This window comes from Mustelus asterias, chromosome 24 (genome assembly GCF_964213995.1).
Source record: "Mustelus asterias chromosome 24, sMusAst1.hap1.1, whole genome shotgun sequence".
In the NCBI taxonomy this organism is placed as follows: domain Eukaryota; kingdom Metazoa; phylum Chordata; class Chondrichthyes; order Carcharhiniformes; family Triakidae; genus Mustelus; species Mustelus asterias.
Genome location: NC_135824.1, coordinates 57,103,955 through 57,122,806, shown reverse-complemented (window position 1 = coordinate 57,122,806; position 18,852 = coordinate 57,103,955). Strand labels below are relative to the sequence as shown.

Here is an 18,852-nt window from a genome sequence, read left to right as displayed (position 1 = left end):
CTCCCCTGCCCTATGCCTGTAGTCCCCACACACTTACCACGGCCAATCTGTCGAAACTACACATCTTGGGACGCTAAGGAGCAATTTATCATAGCCAATCCACCTAACCCGCACATCTTTGGACTATGGGAGGAAACCGGAGCACCTGGAGGAAACCCACGCAGACACGGGAAGGATGTGCAAACTCCGCACAGACAGTGACCTGAGGCCGGAATCAAACCCGGGTCCCTGGAGCTGCTAACCACTGTGCTACCATGAAGGCAGAGTCAGCACTCACCATATCATCTGGCAACCCGTCCCTGAGGCTTACTACTCGCTGGAAACAGAACAATCATCTGGCCCATTCCAACACTTGCAGAGTTTAAACCACTTGGTTGATCTTCCGCAAACAGAATGGGGCCAGAGGGGGGGGTGGCACATATCAATGCAGCATTGAAACTATAAGCTGCTAAATATAAACAGTCAAGCTTCGGTGAGTAACCTGCACGCTGCCAATGATTTAACGTACACTCTCTGTAGACCCCCCATCTCAGAATTTTTCCTGTTATCACATCTCCGTGTATGTTTGTGACAGAGATGTCCCCTCCACTATGATTCCAGAGTTTGCAACTGGGTCTTACCTTTTAGATCCAAACAGTCCAACCTCTGTGATAGTTCCTTAAACTCCTGCAAAACAAGAAATATGATTACTAATTGCTGCAAAACCAACAAGTTGCCCTTATGCAAGCACCTTTGACCCAGTAAAGCATAGCAAGAGTTTTAACAACACCAGGTTAAAGTCCAACAGGTTTATTTGGTAGCAAATACCATTAGCTGTTGTTGTTAAAACTCTTACTGTGTTCACCCCAGTCCAACGCCGGCATCTCCACATCTAGTAAAACATCCCAAGGGGGCTCACAGGAGTATTATCAGACAAAATCTGAGAGTCAAAAGCTTGGTCAAAGTAGGTTGAAAGACGACTTAATTAAAGGGGGAGAGAGAGTTGGAGGGTAGTGTGTCCAAGGACAGAATCCCAAAGATTAGTGTTACTGGGTGGCATAGTGATTAGAACTGCTGCCTCACATCCCCAGGGACCCGGGTTTGATTCTCAGTTTGGGTCACTGTCTGTGTGGAGTTTGCTCGTTCTCCCCATGTCTGTCTGTGTTTCCTCCAGTTTCCTCCCACAGTCTGAAAGACGTGCTGGTTAGAGTGCATTGACCCGAACAGGCGCCGGAGTGTGGCAACTAGGGGAATTTCACAGTGACTTCATTGCAGTGTTAATGTAAGCCTTACTTGTGACTAATAAACAAACTTTAAACCTTTAACTTTACTGAAGGCCTGGCTGCCAAGAGCGGATGTAATTAAAATTAGGGAGTGCACAAGGGGTCAGAGTTGGTTCTCATTTGGCTGGAGGAGGTTACAGAGTAAGAAGTCTCACAACACCAGGTTAAAGTCCAACAGGTTTATTTGGTAGCAAATACCATAAGCTTTCGGAGCGCTGCTCCTTCGTCAGATGGAGTGGAAATGTGCTCTCAAACAGTGCACAGAGACACAAAAATCAAGTTACAGAATACTGATTAGAATGCGAATCCCTACAGCCAGCCAGGTCTTAAAGGTACAGACAATGTGGGTGGAGGGAGCATTAAACACAGGTTAAAGAGATGTGTATTGTCTCCAGACAGAACAGCTAGTGAGATTCTGCAAGTCCAGGAGGCAAGCTGTGGGGGTTACTGATAATGTGACATAAATCCAACATCCCGGTTTAGGCCGTCCTCATGTATGCGGAACTTGGCTCTCAGTTTCTGCTCAGCGACTCTGCGCTATCGTGTGTCATGAAGGCTGCCTTGGAGAACGCTTACCCGAAGATCCGAGGCTGAATGCCCATGACCACTTAGAGGTTACAGAGACAGGAAGGGGCAAAGGCTGTGGAAGGATTTGAAAACAAGGGGGCAGGAATTTTAAAATAGAGGCGTTACCGGAACCGGGAGCCAGTGTAGGTCAATCAAAACAGGAGACGTTTAGTGGTTGGGGGAGTTTTGGGTGAGCTCAGGTATCTGTGACGTAACAGGAAACTGGTCAGGAATAGATTGGGATAGTCAGGTCTAGAGGTAGCAAAGACATGGATGAAGGTTGTGGCAGCAGATGAGGTGAGGTAGGGCAGAGTTGGCAATGTTATAGAGGTAAAACTAAGTGGATTTACTCAACATGGCTGCTTATAACAATGTAATGTGCACAACATCTTGAGGAGTGACGGCAGTATCACAACATCCCCATGTACAAGTCAGCCTGCGAATGGCGGCCCAGACCAGAACAAAATAAAATGGTGGTCTGTTTTACTGAATGAAGGACATGGAAAGGTAAAGGCTTTTATTTTTTCCTTTCCACACATCCCAAAGCGTCACCACTTCACATGTGCTTTGGAAAATTTGGTCACTTGTGTTACAGCAAGGTCCTGCAAACAACTGGGAGATTTCCCATTTTAGTCACGCAGGCCGAGGGGTAAAGATTAAGCCACAGCACTGGGAGAATTCGCCTGCTTTTCTTCACTCAGTGACAGGGGGCTCCTTGCAGAATCAGCGAGAGGTAGCCACTGAAAGGTGGCCCCTGAGACAGTCTCAATCCAGTTTCATACTACAGTGCAGAAGAGACCATTCGGCCCATCAAGTCTGCACCGACTCACTGACAGAATATTTTACCCAGGCCCTCTCCCAACCCTCTTTCCCTGCAACCCCACATATTTCCCATGGCTAGTCCATCTAACCTGCACATCTTTGGACACTAAGGGGCAATTTAGCATGGCCAATCCACCTAACCTACACATCTTTGGACACGAAAGGGCAATTTAGCATGGCCAATCTACCTAACCTACACATCTTTGGACACTAAGGGCCAATTTAGCATGGCCAATCTACCTAACCTACACATCTTTGGACACTAAGGGCCAATTTAGCATGGCCAATCCACCTAACCTACTAATCTTTGGAGTGTGGGAGGAAACCGGAGCACCCGGAGGGGACCCACGCAGACATGGGGAGAACGTGCAGACAGTCACCCAAGGCCGGAATTGAACTCAGGTTCCTGACACTGTGAGGTAGCGGTGCTAACCACTGTGCCGCAAGTCAGTGCACTCACGTCTCTGAATCCACAATCTTCTGACTCAAGGCTGGGGAGGGTAGTTAAAATCTGGCCACAATATCTAAATGAGGCTTCCTGAGGTCAGCCGGAGGGTTGAATTTTATCTCTAAACGGCTTGCAAAATCTGAACTCCTCCCCTAGGGGAGAAGAGAAGTTATCAAAGACATGCTTTCTCACAAAAATAGAAAGCAACCACATGCTTTGCTGCTACTTGCAAAAATACTTGGGGTTACCAATGACCCAGAACTGAACTGAATCAGCCATATAAATACCGTGGCTTTTTGGGTGAGTCAGAGGCTGGGAATCCTGCGGCGAGTAACTCTCCTCCTGACTCCCCAAAACCTGTCCACCATCCAGAAGGCACGAGTCAGGAGTGTGAAAGAATACTCCCCACTTGCCTGGATGGGTGCAGCTCCAACAACACTGAAGGAGCACGACATCATCCAGGACGAAGCAGCCCCACTTGATTGGCACCCCATCCACAAACATTCACTCCCTCCTCCACCGACGCTCAGTAGCAGCAGTGTGTACCATCTACAAGATGCACTGCAGCAACTCACCGAAGACTCCTTAGACAGCACCTTCCAAACCCAGGACCTCTATCATCTAGGAGGACAAGGGCAGCAGATAAATGGGAACACCACCACCTGCAAGTTCCCCTCCAAGCCACTGACCATCCTGACTTGGAAATACATCGGCCATTCCTTCACTGTGGTTGGATCAAAACCCTGGAACTCCCTCCCTAACAGCACTATGGGTGTACCTAGACCGCATGGACTGCAGCGATTCAAGCCAGCGGCTCACCACCACCTTTTCAAGAGCAATTATGGATGGGGAACAGCTGCACGCCTTGCCAGTGACATTTATATCCCATGAAAGGATAAATAAGATGGTAGGTTGGCCCTGCCTCAAAGGGTAGCATTATCAGCTCCCTGTCAGATGAATTCAGTCCCACTTCAGAGATTGGACATAAAATGGAGTCTGACGCTCCAGTGGAGTATTGACGAGTGCTGCATTGGAGCTGTTTGCTTTAGGACGAGCTGTTCATAAAATCATAGAATCCCTACAGTGCAGAAGGATGCCAATCAGCCCATCGAGTCTGCACTGACCACAATCCCATCCAGGCCCTATCCCCATAACCCTATGCATTTGGCCTACCTAGTCCCCCTGACACTTGGGTCGATTTAGCACAGCCAGTCCACCTAACCAGCACATCTTTAGACTGTGGGAGGAAACCGGAGCACCCGGAGGAAACCCACGCAGACACAGCAAAATGTGCAGACTCCACGCAGACAGTGACCCGAGCCGGGAATCGAACCAGGGTCCCTGGCGCTGTGAGGCAGCTGTGCTAAGCACTGTGCCGCCCCATGGAACCCAGCTTCCATCTGCTCTCTCTGTGACTGTAAAACATCCCATGGGAATATTTCACAGTGCAGGGGAGTTCTCCTCCCCCACCCCACCCCCCCACACACCAAAAATGGACACAGTGGTTAGCTCTGTTGCCTCACAGCACCAGAGACCCGGGTTTGATTCCGGCCTTGGGTGACTGTGTGGAGTCTGCACGTTCTCCCCGTGTCTGCGTGGGTTTCCTCCGGTTGCCTCCCACATTCCAAAGATGCGCTGGTTAGTTGGGTTGGCCGTGCTAAATTGCCCCTTAGTTTCCCAAGATGTGTAAGTTAGATGGATCAGCCGTGGTAAATGTGTGGGGTTACGGGGATAGGGTGGGGTTGTGGGCCTACTCAGTCGGTGCAGACTCGATGGGCTGAATGGCCTCCTTCTGCACTGTAGGGATTCTATGGTTCTATGAAAAACCCAGCTGATCTGGTCATTATCACAGTTCTGTTTGGAGAACGTGCTTTGTGCTAATTATCTACCACCTTCCCCTTACACATCACGTAACCACATATCACAAATGCTTCAATGGCTGCAAAGCACTTTAAGATGTCCTGAGGTTGTGAAAGTTGCTATATAAAAAAAAACTTTTTTTGTTATCTACTCAGATGGATCCAGATTAAAGTTTTCAAATCGCACAAACCAGAAAGTTGCTGATCATGTCCCACATTTGTATTCATTTAGATTAGAGTAGCTCAGGTAAGAACATTTGAAATATGAGCAGGGGTAGGCCATTCAGCCCCTCAAGCCTGCTCTGCTATTTAATAAGACCTGTTCGTGGCCTCAGCTGCACTTTTCTCTCTGTCTCCCATTAAGAATCTGTCGAACTGAGCTTTGAATATACTTCATGATCCAAGCTTCACTGGTCTCTGGAGTAGAGATTCCGAAAGGGGAATGATGTCTGAAAGACATTTTTCCTCATCTCAATCTTAAATGGGAGGCGCTTATTTCCACCCTCAGGATCTTGTATGTTTCATTAGGATCACCTCCATTCTTCTAAACTCCACCCGAGTATAGACACAACCTGCTCAACCTTCCCTCACGAGACAAACCCCTTCATTTCACGAATGAATCTTGCGAACATTCTCGGAACTTCCAATTACAACTATATTCCGACTTCAACAAGGGGACCACAACTGTCCCGTACTCTAGAAATATGGAACCACTGAAACCCCAAAAGTGCAAAAGGACACCATGTGTCCCATCGAGTCAGCACCAATTCTCTGAAAGAGCATCTTATCCAGACCCTCCTCTCTGCCGTAACCCCGTGCATTTAGCATGACCAATCTCCCTAAACTGCACATCTTTGGACACTAAGGGGCAATTTAGCATGGCCAATCCACCTAACCTACATACCTTTGGACACTAAGGGGCAATTTAGCATGGCCAATTCACCTAACCCGCACATCGTTGGACACTAAGGGGCAATTTAGCATGGCCAATCCATCTAACCTACATATCTTTGGACACTAAGGGGCAATTTAGCATGGCCAATCCATCTAACCTACATATCTTTGGACACTAAGGGGCAATTTAGCATGGCCAATCCATCTAACCTACATATCTTTGGACACTAAGGGGCAATTTAGCATGGCCAATCCACCTTAATTACACATCTTTGGACACTAAGGGGCAATTTAGCATGGCCAATCCATCTAACCTACATATCTTTGGACACTAAGGGGCAATTTAGCATGGCCAATCCATCTAACCTACATATCTTTGGACACTAAGGGGCAATTTAGCATGGCCAATCCACCTAACCTACACATCTTTGGACACTAAGGGGCAATTTAGCATGGCCAATCCATCTAACCTACATATCTTTGGACACTAAGGGGCAATTTAGCATGGCCAATCCATCTAACCTACATATCTTTGGACACTAAGGGGCAATTTAGCATGGCCAATCCATCTAACCTACATACCTTTGGACACTAAGGGACACTTTAGCATGGCCAATTCACCTAACCCGCACATCGTTGGACACTAAGGGGCATTTTAGCATGGCCAATCCCCCTAACCTGCACATCTTTGGAGTGTGGGAGGAAACCCACGCAGACACGGGGAGAACGTGCAAACTCCACACAGACAGTGACCCGAGGCTGGCAATCGAACCCGGGTCCCTGGCGCTGTGAGGCAGCAGTGCTAACCACTGTGCCACCGTGGATCCATCCTTAAATAAAGGGACCAAAACTGTACAGTACGCTAAGTGTTGTCTCACCAAAGCCGTACACAGGGGTATAAACCAGAGTTCTGTACCCAGGGGTGAGGGCAGCACCATTCACTCAGCTGTGCTGCCTGCCCACAATGCTGTGACTTGCAACAGGTAAAAGTGGCTACTGTGGTGAGGCATCTGGGACAGCCACCAGCTGCAGGAACCATAGCCCTCAAGAGTTAATACCATTCACAGGACAAGATGATGGCTAAGGAACGAGAGCGAGCATAAAAATCACCACCCAACAAAGGAGTATTTCACAGTTATGCGATGGAAAGTAGGGGCTTGGCTGTGGTGGAAGCAGTCATGTCAGAGGAGAGGAATTTGACAGTCTCTTACCAGCAGGATGCTGAAGCAAGAGGCGGAATGTCACACCACGCTGTTAGAGTGGCTACAATAAGCTGTGCCCCTTTTTACAGAACAGCTCCCAAATTCCACAGGAAACCGAGGACAGGGGCCGGACACCGATTCTGCTGGTTCAGGGGAAGAAATGAGGAAAGGGAGAGACAAGGAAGCTCGAGATGGCGTGCATCTCACCGAGTCGCAGACGTCGACAAGATGTCGGAGCTGCTGCTGCTCACGGAGCGAGCTGCCACCCAGAGCTTTGTCGAAGCAGGTTTACTGCAGGAGATCAGCCGATCTTATTGGGTGACAGAAAGGAGAAACAAGAACGTAAATAGGAGCAGGTCCGAGGGGCTGAATGGCCTGCTCCTAGTTATATTCTTATTTCTTCCTCCAACCAGCCCCTTCTGCAGATGCTTTAAAAGTGTAAGAATCATAGAATACAATACCTACAGCGCAGAAGGGGGCCATTCGGCCCATCGAGCCTGCACAGTGAGTCGCAGAAGTCTATTCAACTGTCACAGTCAAGCCTGACCCTGTATAACCAGTGTACACACATTCCCTTTCCATCAAGAAAGACCACGTACAGGAGCAGCGATCTTGATTCTTTCTCCTTCACTAGCCCGGAGGCTTAATGCCAGCGATGGAGCCCTCATGTTTGTATTCATTCAGGTCAGCAACTCAATCCAGTGCATGGATTGTATCTGGGGCGCTGTGTGCTCAGAATGGCCGATACCAAGTACCAGGTTGTGCCGAGCAACTGAACCACCGAGAGATGCAATCGGGCTTTACAGAACAGGAGCCATTCAGCCCATTATGTCTGTGCTGGCGTTTTTGCGACACCAAATCCAAAACTAATCTCACTGCCCTGCTGCCTCACAGCTGCCCCTTGTGCAAATATTTATCCGGCTTTCCTTTGAAAGAAAGTTTTTTTCCCCCCCCCTGCCTTAACCACTCCCTGTGGCAATGTGTTCTGCGCTTTAATAAACCCTCCGCGTTTCTCCAAACTACTCTGAGGGAGGAAAAGTCATACTTGGTCATCGGTGGAGTCAGAGGCCAGACAAAGACAGCGTCTTCAAGATAATGAGGGGTAAAAGTTGTAAAGAAAGGTTGCACAAGATCGACACAGGGCTAGGGATCTTGGCGTTTAGACCCTGTGGCTAGGGGGTAAAGCAATCAGTCACTTTTAATTCAAGCGTGCCAAGCACAATAGCTCACTGGAGCTGGGACAAGCCCATATTTACAGTTGTTGTGTCAACAGAGCGCTCCAGAAACTTGTGACCACATGTAAACAACACTCCAGGCGGTCCCTGATAACATGATAGCAATCAACTGCTTGCTCTGTCGGACACTGATAAGGGTGAGAATTTCAGACAGTGCCTCAAAAGGTTTGGGAGAAATCAACAGGGCTGGAAGCCAGGCCAGGCCCGCTACTGGGGGCCGGGGGCCAAAAGGAAGTCAAACAGCCTCTCTGGGTGGGTACTGAAGGCTTGGCACACTTATCATCCAAATCACGCCAACCAGATTTAAGCGACTCACTCGCCATGCCCGAGCACAGTGACACCGTGTCTCGATCAAGCCTTTCAATTTCACAGCTTAACCAGAGATGTGGAGAGGGTGTCCCTGTATCAGGGCAGAAACAGATTCAACTGGCACGGTGCCACAGGAGGGTGGGGCATGAGTCTCACACACACATTCCTTCTATGTAACTGATTACAAATTAGCAATAGACTTTGATTCTATCCACACCAGGCTTTGTGCTGGTGAATATTTATTGCTCTGGGTCACTTTAAACCTAACCATTCGATCCAACGAGTACAGAACGTAACCTCCCAAGGCTTTAATTCCTCCTCAGTCCCCTTCCTTCACCAGGGCCATGATTCATTCGGCATTCGTAACCTTCCAGCAACCCTCCCAAGTGGGTGAACATAGAACAGTACAGTACAGCACAGAACAGGCCCTTCGGCCCACGATGTTGTGCCGAGCTTTATCTGAAACCAAGATCAAGCTATCCCACTCCCTATCATCCTGGTGTGCTCCATGTGCCTATCCAACAACCGCTTAAATGTTCCTAAAGTGTCTGACTCCACTATCACTGCAGGCAGTCCATTCCACACCGCAACCACTCTCTGCGTAAAGAACCTACCTCTGATGTCCTTCCTATATCTCCCACCACGAACCCTATAGTTATGCCCCCTTGTAATAGCTCCATCCACCCAAGGAAATAGTCTTTGAACGTTCACTCTATCTATCCCCTTCATCATTTTATAAACCTCTATTAAGTCTCCCCTCAGCCTCCTCCGCTCCAGAGAGAACAGCCCTAGCTCCCTCAACCTTTCCTCATAAGACCTACCCTCTAAACCAGGCAGCATCCTGGTAAATCTCCTCTGCACTCTTTCTAGCGCTTCCACATCCTTCTTATAGTGAGGTGACCAGAACTGCACACAATATTCCAAATGTGGTCTCACCAAGGTCCTGTACAGTTGCAGCATAACCCCACGGCTCTTAAACTCCAACCCCCTGTTAATAAAAGCTAACACACTATAGGCCTTCTTCACAGCTCTATCCACTTGAGTGGCAACCTTTAGAGATCTGTGGATATGGACCCCAAGATCTCTCTGTTCCTCCACAGTCTTCAGAACCCTACCTTTCACCCTGTAATCCACATTTAAATTAGTCCGACCAAAATGAATCACCTCACATTTATCAGGGTTAAACTCCATTTGCCATTTTTCAGCCCAGCTTTGCATCCTATCAATGTCTCTTTGCAGCCTACAACAGCCCTCCACCTCATCCACTACTCCACCAATCTTGGTGTCATCAGCAAATTTACTGATCCACCCTTCAGCCCCCTCCTCCAAGTCATTAATAAAAATCACAAAGAGCAGAGGACCCAGCACTGATCCCTGTGGCACTCCGCTAGCAACCTGCCTCCAATCCGAAAATTTTCCATCCACCACCACCCTCTGTCTTCGATCAAACAGCCAGTTACCTATCCAATCGGCCAACTTTCCCGCTATCCCACACCTCCTCACTTTCATCATAAGCCGACCATGGGGGACCTTGTCAAACCCCTTACTCAAATCCATGTATATGACATCAACTGACCTACCTTCATCAACACACTTAGTTACCTCCTCAAAAAATTCTATCAAATTTGTGAGGCACGACTTGCCCTTCACGACTCCGTGCTGACTATCCCGGATTAATCCGCATCTTTCTAAATGGTCGTAAATCCCATCCCTAAGGACCTTTTCCATCAACTTACCAACCACCGAAGTAAGACTAACCTGGAGAGTGATGGGTTATTCAGCCACGTCGGGGTTTGGGGAGGGGGGAGGGCATCAGAGTTTAATTCAATCCTGTCCTCGCTCAACGCTCAGGCATTTTGCTCTCCATCACTGGGTACTGGCAGAAACCTTGGCTGATTTTGGCTCTGTCTCACTCGGGGCCAAGTCTAATCCCGTAGCGTCCGCCCCACTGACATTAGCGGGCTCAGTAAAAACCTGGGAATGAAAGCTGGCAGTCCACACAACTGCTCACAGTCAATGAATGGTTGTGGGGTAAACTCGCCAAAATGAAGGACCTTTTTTTAAAAAATTCGTTCGTGGGACCTGGGTGTCGCTGGCTATGATGTGGAGATGCCGGCGTTGGACTGGGGTAAACACAGTAAGAAGTTTAACAACACCTGGTTAAAGTCCCAACAGGTTTATTTGGTAGCAAAAGCCACACAAGCTTTCGGAGCCTTAATTCCCACTCACCTGAAGAAGGGGCTTAAGGCTCCGAAAGCTTGTGTGGCTTTTGCTACCAAATAAACCAGTTGGACTTTAACCTGGTGTTGTTAAACTTCTTACTGTGTCGCTGGCTGGCCAGTGTTTATTGCCCATCCCTAGTCACCCTTGAGACGGTGAGCTGCCCTTCTTGAATCGCTGCAGTTCCTGTTCATAGAATCACGGTGGCACAATGGGCTAGCACTGCTGCCTCACAGCGCCAGGGACCCGGGTTCAATTCCGGCCTCGGGTCACTGTCCGTGTCGAGTTTGCACGTTCTCCCAGTATCTGCCTGGGTTTCCTCCCACAGTCCAAAGGGTCAGGTTGATTGGCCATGATAAATTGCCCCTTAGTGTCAGGAGGATTAGGAGGGTAAATATGTGAGGCTGCAGGGATGGGACCTGGGTTGGATCGTTGTTGGAGCAGGCTCGATGGGCCAAATGGCCTCCTTCTGCACTGCTGATTCTATGAGATATGGGTTGACCCACAATGCCGTTAGGGAGGGAATTCCAGGATTTTGACCCAGCGACTGTGAAGGAACGGTGATATATTTCCAAGTCAGGATGGTGAGTGGATCGGAGGGGAACTTGCAGGTGGGGGTGTTCCCCATGTATCTGCTGCCCTTGTCCTTCTAGATGGAAGTGGTCGTGGATTTGGAAGGTGCTGTCTAAGGATCTTTGGTGAGTTGCTGAATCATAGAATCCCTACAGTACAGAAGGAGGCCATTCAGATCATTGAGTCTGTATCGACCACAATCCCACCCAGACCCTATTCCCATAACCCCACACATTTACCCTGCTAATCCCCCTGACACTCGGGTCAATTTAGCATGGTCAATCTACCTAACCCACACATCTTGGAATTGTGGGAGGAAATCAGAGCACCCGGAGGAATCCCACGCAGACACAGGGAGAACTCCGCACAGACAGTGACCTGAGGCCGGAATTGAAGCCGGGTTCCTGGCGCTGGGAGGCAGCAGTGCTAACCACTGTGCCACCATGCTGCCCATGATCAGGCTAGACCAGTAAATTAAGTAGCAAGTAAAACTGACCCCCCAAGGAGAAAAGATCCCAGGTGAACCAAGTTGAACCAGGCCCAATAACAATTCCCTGCAATAGAACGTACGTTAGTTATCCAGCCTTAAGGTAACAAATCCCGCCACCGGTGGCTGTGCTCTGAAAGTTGGGCTTACTTGGATCTGTTTGAGCAGTTTGTTAATAGGTTTGCAGTTCAGCTTCTGGCAGGCCATCTTGTAGGCGGCAATGATCTCCTCCACCGTCACATTCTGGGCTGAAAGACAGCAAACATTTCTGTATCACAACATAAAACTCAACAAGCGGCTGAACAGAGAAAGCAAATCATTTTCTTCAGAGTGTAATACACAGATTGGAGAGCAGGAACTGTTTAATTTCACAGCCCTCCCCCACACACGGCCGCACACACACGGCCCCACACACACACACACACGGCCCCACACACACACACACACGGCCCCACACACACACACACACGGCCCCACACACACACACACACACGGCCCCACACACACACACACACGGCCCCACACACACGGCCCCACACACACACACACACACGGCCCCACACACACACACACACGGCCCCACACACACACACACACGGCCCCACACACACACACACACGGCCCCACACACACACACACACGGCCCCACACACACACACACGGCCCCACACACACACACACGGCCCCACACACACACACACGGCCCCACACACACACACACGGCCCCACACACACACACACGGCCCCACACACACACACACGGCCCCACACACACACACACGGCCCCACACACACACACACGGCCCCACACACACACACACGGCCCCACACACACACACACGGCCCCACACACACACACACGGCCCCACACACACACACACACGGCCCCACACACACACACACGGCCCCACACACACACACACGGCCCCACACACACACACACGGCCCCACACACACACACACGGCCCCACACACACACACACGGCCCCACACACACACACACAGCCCCACACACACACACAGCCCCACACACACACACAGCGCCACACACACACAGCGCCACACACACAGCCACACACACAGCCACACACACAGCCACACACACAGCCACACACACAGCCACACACACACACAGCCACACACACACACAGCCACACACACACACACAGCCACACACACACACACAGCCACACACACACACACAGCCACACACACACACACAGCCACACACACACACACAGCCACACACACACACACAGCCACACACACACACACACAGCCACACACACACACACACAGCCACACACACACACACACACACACACACAGCCACACACACACACACAGCCACACACACACACACAGCCACACACACACACACAGCCACACACACACACACACACAGCCACACACACACACACACACAGCCACACACACACACACAGCCACACACACACACACAGCCACACACACACACACAGCCACACACACACACACAGCCACACACACACACACAGCCACACACACACACACAGCCACACACACACACAATATATAATAGAAATAATAGAAACTCTACAGTGCAGAGGAAGGCCTTTCAGCCCATCGAGTATGCATCGACAACAATCCCACTCAGGCCCTATTCCCGTAACCCCACGTATGTACCCTGTTAATCCCCCTGACACTAATGGTCAACTTAGCATGACCTATCAACCCAACCAGCACATCTTTGTACTGTGGGAGGAAACTGGAGCACCCGGTGGAAACCCACGCAGACACGGGGAGAGCGTGCAGACTCCACACAGACAGTGACCCTAGCCAGGAATCGAACCCGGGTCCCTGGGGCTGTGAGGCAGCAGTGCTAACCCACTGTGCCACCCATATTTTTAAATAAGGGTGGCACGGTATATTTTTAAAACTGCAATGAAGGGCTCGGGGCAGCACTCGTACTGAGAATTAGCTCTGCAATGCAAGGCCTGACTCTCAACATGTTTCTTGGAACAAAGATTACATTGTAAAATCAAAACAATGCCCGCAGGAGCCGAATCTTGATCAGACTCTGGAATATACGAACAAAAAAAGACCTCAATTCATACAGCATTCCAGTCCTCCAACCAGAGGATCTCAATGCATTTTAGATTGGATGACTTTCTTTGAACTGTGATTATGTTCGAGGGCACTAGTGAAGTTACACTTGGAGAACTGTCTGCAGTTTTGGTCTCCTTACTCAAGTAGGGATATACTTGCTTTGGGAGCAAATCAGTAAAGGTTCGCTACGCCAATTCCTGGGATGAATCATTGACACCCTACAGTGGCGCAGTGGGTTAGCACTGCTGCCTCACAGCGCCGGGGACCCGGGTTCGATTCCTGGCCTGGGTCACAGTCTGTGTGGAGTTTGCACATTTTCCCCCGTGTCTGCGTGGGTTTCCTCCGGGTGCTCTCGGTTTCCTCCCACAGTTAGGTGGATTGGCCGTGCTAAATTGCTCCTTAGTGTCAGGGGGATTAGCAGGGTAAATAGGTGGGGGTAGGGCCTGGGTGGGATTGTGGTCGGAGCAGGCTCGATGGGCCGAGTGGCCTCCTTCTGCACTGTAGGGATTCTATGATTCGGAATGCAGGAGGGTGCCAACGGGTCTGCACCGACTCTCCGGCACATCATTTTACCCAGGCTCTATCTCTGTAACGCCACGCATTTCCCCCACGATTCCCCCTAACCTGCAGGTCTTCGGACACTAAGGGGCAATTTAGTATGGCCTTTCCACCTAGCCCGCACATCTTTGGACTGTGCATTGGGTTAGCTTATGAGGCAAGGTTAAGCAGAGTGAGTCTATACCCATCGGAAGTTTAGAAGAATGAGAAGTGATCGTTTTGAACCATATAAAATCCTGAGGCGGGGTTTGGCAGGATGAATGCCGAGAGGATGTTTCCCCTTTTGGGGGAAATCGAGAACTAGGGGGACACCATTTAAAGATAAAGGGTCTCCCATTTAAGATGGAGATGAAGACGAATTTTTTCTCTCAGAAGATAGTTAGTCTTGGAATTCTCTCCCCCAGAGTATGGGCTGGGTGATGGAATAAATTCAAGGCTAAGTTAGACAGAGTTTGAGGTTGTGGGTACTCCAGTTAGATTGGTTGGCCATGCTAAATTGCCCCTTGGTGTCGGGGGAGAATTTCCAGGATAAATACGTGGTTTAGTTTAAGCTCATTTATTAGTGTCACAAGTACACTTACATTAACACTGCAATGAAGTTACTGTGAAAAACCCCTAGTCGCCACACTCCGGCGCCTGTTCGGGTACACTGAGGGAGAATTTAGCGTAACCAGCACGTCTTTCGGACGATGGGAGGAAACTGGAGGAAACCCACACAGATGCATAGAACATAGAAAAGCTACAGCACAAACAGGCCCTTCGGCCCACATGTTGCGCTGAACATGTCCCTACCTATTAGGCTTATCTATAACCCTCTATCTTACTAACTCCCATGAACTTATCCAAAAGTCTCTTAAAAGACCCTATCGAATCCGCCTCCACCACCACTACCGGCAGCCGATTCCACGCACCCACCACCCTCTGAGTGAAAAACTTACCCCGAACATCTCCTCTGTACCTACTCCCCAGCACCCTAAACCTGTGACCTCTTGTGGCAACCATTTCAGCCCTGGGTAAAAGCCTCTGAGAATCCACTCTATCAATACCTCTCGGTATTGGGGAGAATGTGTAGACTCCACGCAGACAGTGGCCCAAACCGGGAATTGAACCCGGATCCCTGATGCTGTGAGGCAGCAGCGCTAACCGCTGTGCCGTTATGGGGATAGGGCCCGGGTAGGATTATTGTCGGTGCAGGCTCGATGGGCCGAAAGGTCTCCTTCGGCACTGCAGGGATTCTAAGATTCTACGACAGGCAGGAAAGTGGAGTCGGGGTCACAATCAGACCAGCCATGATCGAAGTGAATGGCAGAGCAGGCTCGTGGGGCCAGAGGTGCTCAAGACGGTTAAATGCATAACAAGACACTTTGAAGACTACAGTAATATGGTGAACCAGAGTCATTCTGGTGCTAGTTAAGGGCAGACAGAATTCCCCATTATCTTTGAATAATGCCACTGATCCTTATCAGGTTCTCTGAAGAGCTGGAACAGGTTGGACAGGCCCTCAGTTCAAAGTCTCATTGAGACACTGTTTCCGACGAGGCAAGCATTCCTTTCTAACTGAAATGTCATCCGAGTTCATATATTCGACTTGGCGTGTACCCTGAACTCAGGTCAAAATGACACCCGACTGGTGACTCAAGTCAAAATGTAATGAAAAGATTATATCAAACTCACTAACCTCCTTTTTAAATCACCCTGTCAGATACTGCCAGCATAATCAAGCTCCCCACGCACCCCCTGACATACTCCCTTCCACCTTCTTCCGTCGGGAAAAAGATACAAAAGATGGGGCAGCACGGTGGTCAGCACTGCTGCCTCACAGCGCCAGGGACGCGGGTTCGATTCCCGGCCTTGGGTCACTGTCTGTGTGGAGTCTGCACGTTCTCCCCCGTGTCTGCGTGGGTTTCCTCCGGGTGCTCCGGTTTCCTCCCAACCTAATGCTGGTTAGGGTGCATTGGCCGTGCTAAGTTCTCCCTCAGTGTACCCGGACAGGAGTGTGGCGACTAGGGGAATTTCACAGTAACTCCATTGCAGTGTTAATGTAAGCCCACTTGTGACTAATAAACAAACTTTAAACTTTAAAAACAAAAGTCTAAGATCACGTACCAACCGACTCAAGAACAGCTTCTCCCTTGCTGCCGTCAAGACTTCTGAATGGATCTACCATATATTAAGCTGATCTTTCTCTACACCCTATCTGTAACCGCAACACTATATTCTACACCCTCTCCTTTCCTTTTCCCCTATGTACTCTATGAATGGTATGCTTTGTCCATATAGCATGCAAGAAACAATGCCTTTCATTGTCTACCAATACACGTGAGAATAATAAATCCAACCACACCCTCTTCGAATGGTGCTGTAACAATTCTGAGATTTTGGAACTCTTGCAGTCAAGGTCTTGTCCAGGTAAATCGACACTGCACCCTCTCCAAGGCCAACATATCCTTTGGGGTGTGATGCCCAGAACAGTGACCCCATGTGCGAGGTGAGAAGAAATTACTTCATAGAAGCATAGAATCCCCACAGTGCAGAAGGAGGCCATTCGGCCCATCGAGCCTGCACCGACCACAATCCCACCCAGGCCCTATTCCCGTAACCCCACATATTTACCCCGACACTAGGGTCAATTTTAGCATGGCCAATCAACCTAACCCATACATCTTTGAAGCGTGGGGAAGAAACTGGAGCACCCGGAGGAAACCCACGCAGACACGGGGAGAACGTGCAAACTCCACTCAGACAGTGACCCGAGGCTGGAATTGAACCTGGGACCCTGGCGCTGTGAGGCAGCAGTGCTAACCACTGTGCCACCCACTCAATGGATTGTGAATAGTTGGAATTCTCTGCACCGGAGGGTGTGGATGCTCCATTACTCAATACATTCAAGGCTGAGATAGACACTTTGTCTCTCAGAGAATTACGGGACATGGGGAGCGGGCGGGAAAATGGAGTTGAAGCCCAAAGTCAATGCCACAATTGTACTGAATGTGGAAAAGGCTAGACAGGCCATACGGTCTACTCTTGCTTTATTTTCTTGTATTCTAACCAGAGCTTTGTATCGCTGAAGCGCGAATTCAATCCCCTTGTATTTTGATGTGGAGATGCCGGCGTTGGACTGGGGTGGGAACAGTAAGGAGTCTCACAACACCAGGTTAAAGTCCAACAGGTTTATTTGGAGTCACGAGCTTTTGGAGCGCCACCCCTGCCTCGGGCGAGGCGCCCCTGCCTCGGGCGAGGCGCCCCTGCCTCGGGCGAGGCGCCCCTGCCTCGGGCGAGGCGCCCCTGCCTCGGGCGAGGCGCCCCTGCCTCGGGCGAGGCGCCCCTGCCTCGGGCGAGCAGCACTCCGAAAGCTCATGATTCCAAATAAACCTGTTGGCCTTTAAACTGGTGTTGAGAGACTTCTTACTTGTGCCCTTGTATTTTTGCTATAGTGCAGGTCTATGGACCTGTCTGTAGCCTGGTTACCCCAGCTGAAACATGTACTTTCTTGCTCATTGAGTAAGAATATGGTCAGTTGTGTCCATCGTGCTGCCATGATTGAATAGCTTGGTAACGTTCAATGTCAAGGCTGTCATACAAAGACTAGCTCTCCTTACTCGTGGTTTCAAGCCTCCATGGAACCACCATACCCTAACGAGAGTCATCCCAGCAGAGAGATGCAGGAGTAGGTCCGAAATATTAATGGTAATGTATGGAGAGGCATTGGATCCCCTTCCCGAGGGGAGTAAATCTTGAGCCACTTCTTAACAGGTGGTTAAGATATATTATTGCTGATCAAACGGGCCTTATTTATTAACAATCGTGTATTTATCGAGAGGCTGGCAGCACAGTGGTAATATTACTGTACTGAAAATTCAGCACGGTGGCACAGTAGTTACTACTGCCGCACAGCGCCAGGGACTCGGGTTTGATTCTGGCCTTGGATGATTGTCCGTGTGGAGTTTGCACGCTCTCCCTGTATTTACGTGGGTTTCCTCCGGGTGCTCCGGTTTCCTCTCACAGTCCAAAGATGTGTCGGTTAAGTGGATTGGCCGTGCTAAATTGCCCATTAGTGTCAGGGGGATTAGCTAGGGTAAATATGTGGGGTTACGGGGATAGGGCCTGGGTGGGATTGTGGTCGATGCAGGCTCGATGGGCTGAATGGCCTCCTTCTGCATGTAGGGATTCTATGAGATCTGGACTAACGCTGTGAACAAAGAACAATACAGCACAGGAACAGGCCCTTTGGCCCTCCAAGCCTGCGCCGCTCATGTGCCCAACTAGACCATTCGTTTGTATCCCTCTATTCCCAGTCTGTTCATGTGGCTATCTAGATAAGTCTTAAA

The 18,852-nt window shown here is 49.8% G+C and overlaps 1 protein-coding gene across 1 annotated transcript in view; it reads right to left on the bottom strand.

Annotated features, from left to right (window-relative positions):
• LOC144511442 (uncharacterized) overlaps positions 1-18,852 on the bottom strand; it is a 69,905-nt gene that overhangs the window by 34,932 nt on the left and 16,121 nt on the right. Inside the window, exons 2-3 of the mRNA XM_078241800.1 lie at positions 12,029-12,126; positions 621-666 (exon numbers count right to left, since the gene is read on the bottom strand). Of these exons, the coding sequence (XP_078097926.1) occupies positions 621-666; positions 12,029-12,126 (144 nt within the window). The remainder of the gene's footprint in view (positions 1-620; positions 667-12,028; positions 12,127-18,852) is intronic.